At 36.0% G+C, this 3341-nt stretch overlaps 1 protein-coding gene across 1 annotated transcript; it reads right to left on the bottom strand.

The window, feature by feature from the left end:
- Positions 1–2265: 2265 nt before the first annotated feature.
- LOC132173513 (UPF0496 protein 4-like) lies at positions 2266–3198 on the bottom strand. The gene has a single exon (XM_059585030.1). It carries the CDS (start codon positions 3196–3198, stop codon positions 2266–2268), a length of 933 nt encoding a protein of 310 aa, XP_059441013.1.
- Between the last annotated feature and the right edge of the window lie 143 nt (positions 3199–3341).

Raw genomic sequence — 3341 nt, 5'->3', positions numbered from 1 at the left:
AAATTTTTTTAAAAATTTCGATTTTTTTTATAAAAATTGAAAATTTCCATTTTTTTATTTTTATTTTTGTTTTATAATTTTATTTAAATAAAAATTTACGTTTAAAAAAATAATAAAATTTTCGTTTAATAAAATGAAATTTTTTGTTTTTTAAAACTAAATAAAAAATAGTTTTTTTTAAAAAAATAAAATTTTCCGTTTTTTTTTTAAAAATATTAAAATTTTTTTTTTCTAAAAAATATTATTTTTAAATTAAAATTTTTCGTTTTTTTAAAAAATCAAAATTTTTTTTTTGAATTTATAGGGGTATTTTTGTCTTATTGAGAAATCTATAGGGGTGTTTTTGTCTTATTGCTAGTCTTGGGGAGACATTGACAATGTTTTGGTAGTTTGGAGGGGACATTGTCACAATTGAAAGTTTGGGGGGAACATTGTCAATTTGGTGGTAGTTTGAGGGGGGTATGTGGGCTTTACCCTATTTTTTTAATATTTTAAGCGTCATTTATTGTCATTTCATTAATTTAATAACCCAAACATTAATTTTTTAAAAATTCAAAAATGTTAAATGACACTTGTCACTTATTATAATAGGTTTAAAGAATTTTTTTTCTAACCGGTCTTACAAGAAATTTGTGTCCATTTATATATAGTACAGTGACAGACTCTGCAGCTTGCAATAGTTATAAAACGTGTCAGGCCAGTCTCTGCTTGACACGTGTCTCCCTGTCTGCAACCTGCAGGCGGCAACCAGCGTGCCTGCTGCCTTGCCTTCACGAGAAAGGCGTGAGGTAGTAATTTATAATTTATACCTTGCCTTCACCAGAAGGGCGTGATGTAGTAATTTATAATTTATAAAAGGTGAAAGATGAGAGTTGAGAGACAGAGAGAGATAGAGAAGAGAAGAGAGGGAGAAACATAAAGAGATTGGGAGAAAGACGAGATCAAGAGTGAGGGAGAGAGACCCAGCTCGAGAGAGCTGAGACCGAGAGAGGGGGATCGAGGAGAGTGGAGAGAGAGAGCGTGAGAAAAGAATACGTAGGAAAGAATAGGAATTGATTTCTTGAGTGATTCTTAGGTGTTTTGGTTCTTTTTCTTCTTTCTTTAATCATGTAGCAGAAAAAAAAATCGAAAGTCAAACCATACCGAGAAAAGCAATATTGGGAACATTCTTACCATTCACAATATGCTTTCACCAAAAATTTATTTTCTGGCTCTTAAGGGAATTAGCGGTTTTGGGAAAGGTTGTAGTGGTAAGAAACTTTTCATTATTATCGATCGAGAGAAGGAAAGAGGCCTATGAAGAGGTAGGAAGAGATCGGAAGAGAGACGAAGAATCGATCGGATGGGCTTTTATGCATATAATGCCAATTAAGTACATGAAACAAAAAACAACAGAAAGCCACAACTAACATATAACAAAGTAAAAGCAATTTGGGAGCCTTGCTTGGAATGTGTAATTAATTTGAATAATATTCTCCAAGATCCTAGCTATTACCATTAGTCTATTATTATCCCCATAATCCTGGATTAAACCGTATCTTGCGGACACATTGGGATCATGTATGGACTTGTACACGTCGAAATACAGTGGCAGGAGAAACTCACATCGTGGAAAATGCTAGGTTGGCATCACTTGGTTGTGGGTTTGTAGGTTAGCAAACTGCAAATGTATGCCTATGGAAATTAACTTAATGTTTGTGATATGCAATTATATTTGACTAGTTATGCAAATCAAGTTAATTATTATTATTGAATGGCTAAGATTTGTCTAATGTTTGGATGCTCTAATGTAGAGTCCCCTGCACTCATTCTCTTCGAAATTATAAACAAAATTTTTTTTTTTTTTTTTCCTGCTTAAAGAAAATATAACAATAGTTGATCCAAGTTGATCAATTTTCATTGAGCTAGTTCCTTTCATCTTTTGGTAATCTGTTCGTTTATTTTGGTAGATACAGAGCATTTGTTGTTCAAAAACAAATCATTAATATATACATAACTTCAATGAAAATTACACAATCAAAAATACAAACTCTATACAAAAAAAATAGTACATATGTTGCCCACGAGGCTCGCCTTATTTGGTTAATACCATGAAATCGGCTGTTGGAGTCTTAACTCAACCGAAACATGGTTCTTGTGAGCGGGGTCATGTATATGGTGTTTACCCGACAAGGATGGTCAAAAATAGTCCTGCCTTGAAGGGATCCCACATCATAAATTAAAAAGAAGAAAGAAAAGAAAAGAAAAGAAAAAATACATATGTTGCTATTCCTTCTGGTGTCGAAGGCAATCAACCAATTTATTTCTGGCAGCCAAAACCTCAGAGAAGAGATGATCAACCTCCTTCTTCAAACCGTCCACTAGTTTCTCATAGACCTCCAATTTTCCTTGCATTTCATGGGCTGCTTCGCTATATTTCCCGCTGACCAAGGCAGCAACCAAGCAAGAAACTGCATCATTCAGCTCTTCTACCTCCTTCAGAACACCTCCTTTCTGCATAACAATCTCACATATGCTGGAATCCAATTCAACAAAAGAAGAATTTTCCAACCCACCAACAGATTTTCTCATCTCCAAGTATGGCTTACTGTCACTGCATAAACAAGACAACACAATCCCACACACCCAGAATCCAATACTCCTCATGACTGTTAAAGCTTCATGCATAACCCCTTCCTCTCCAGAGCAAATCCTTTCTTTATTACCTTCACCTTCCTTTAATTCCTTGCTGACACTTCTTGGCTCCACTGATTTTAGACGCTCTATAGCCGAAGAAGGCGAATCCTCCACAAGGCTCAAAGCATGAGCAAGAGAAAGCCTGGCTTGTCCATGGTATGCAAGAGAGGAGCTAATAGAGTTGAAAAACTCCAGCAAAGTGAAGCTGTAGTTTAGATACTCTTCCACAGAAGCTTCTTCCCATTTACTAATGGGGTAGTCAATATCCACAACCAGCTTTGCAAAAGCTTTGTTGATGACCGGTATGAGGCCGAAACACAGTCGAACCCATGTCAAAGACAGGATTTCTGATCCGGGTTTCGGATTCGACCGCAGCTGGTTTATGCAACTGGAGACATTGGATTGAAAAGCCTGCAGAGAAGCCGATAAGGCTTCGGGTTGGCGGTGATCCGCGTGGTGGTGGTGGTGGTGATTCTCCAGCTTGGAGTAGAGCTTGCTAATTCTTTCTACCAAAAGAACCATTGACAGACAGAGTAGTGCAGAAATTATAGCTTTGAAAGTTTGGTTTGTTGGGCAGTCTTTTTGAATGGTTGTTTATATAGAAGTTTGTAAGAGCCCAAAAGTTGAAAAGGTTGTGTTGCTTTCACGTAACACGCAGCAGTAAA

Source organism: Corylus avellana, chromosome ca1 (assembly GCF_901000735.1).
Source record: "Corylus avellana chromosome ca1, CavTom2PMs-1.0".
Classification (NCBI taxonomy): domain Eukaryota; kingdom Viridiplantae; phylum Streptophyta; class Magnoliopsida; order Fagales; family Betulaceae; genus Corylus; species Corylus avellana.
Note: the sequence above shows the minus strand (reverse complement) of the source record. Positions and strands in the feature narration are given on the sequence as shown.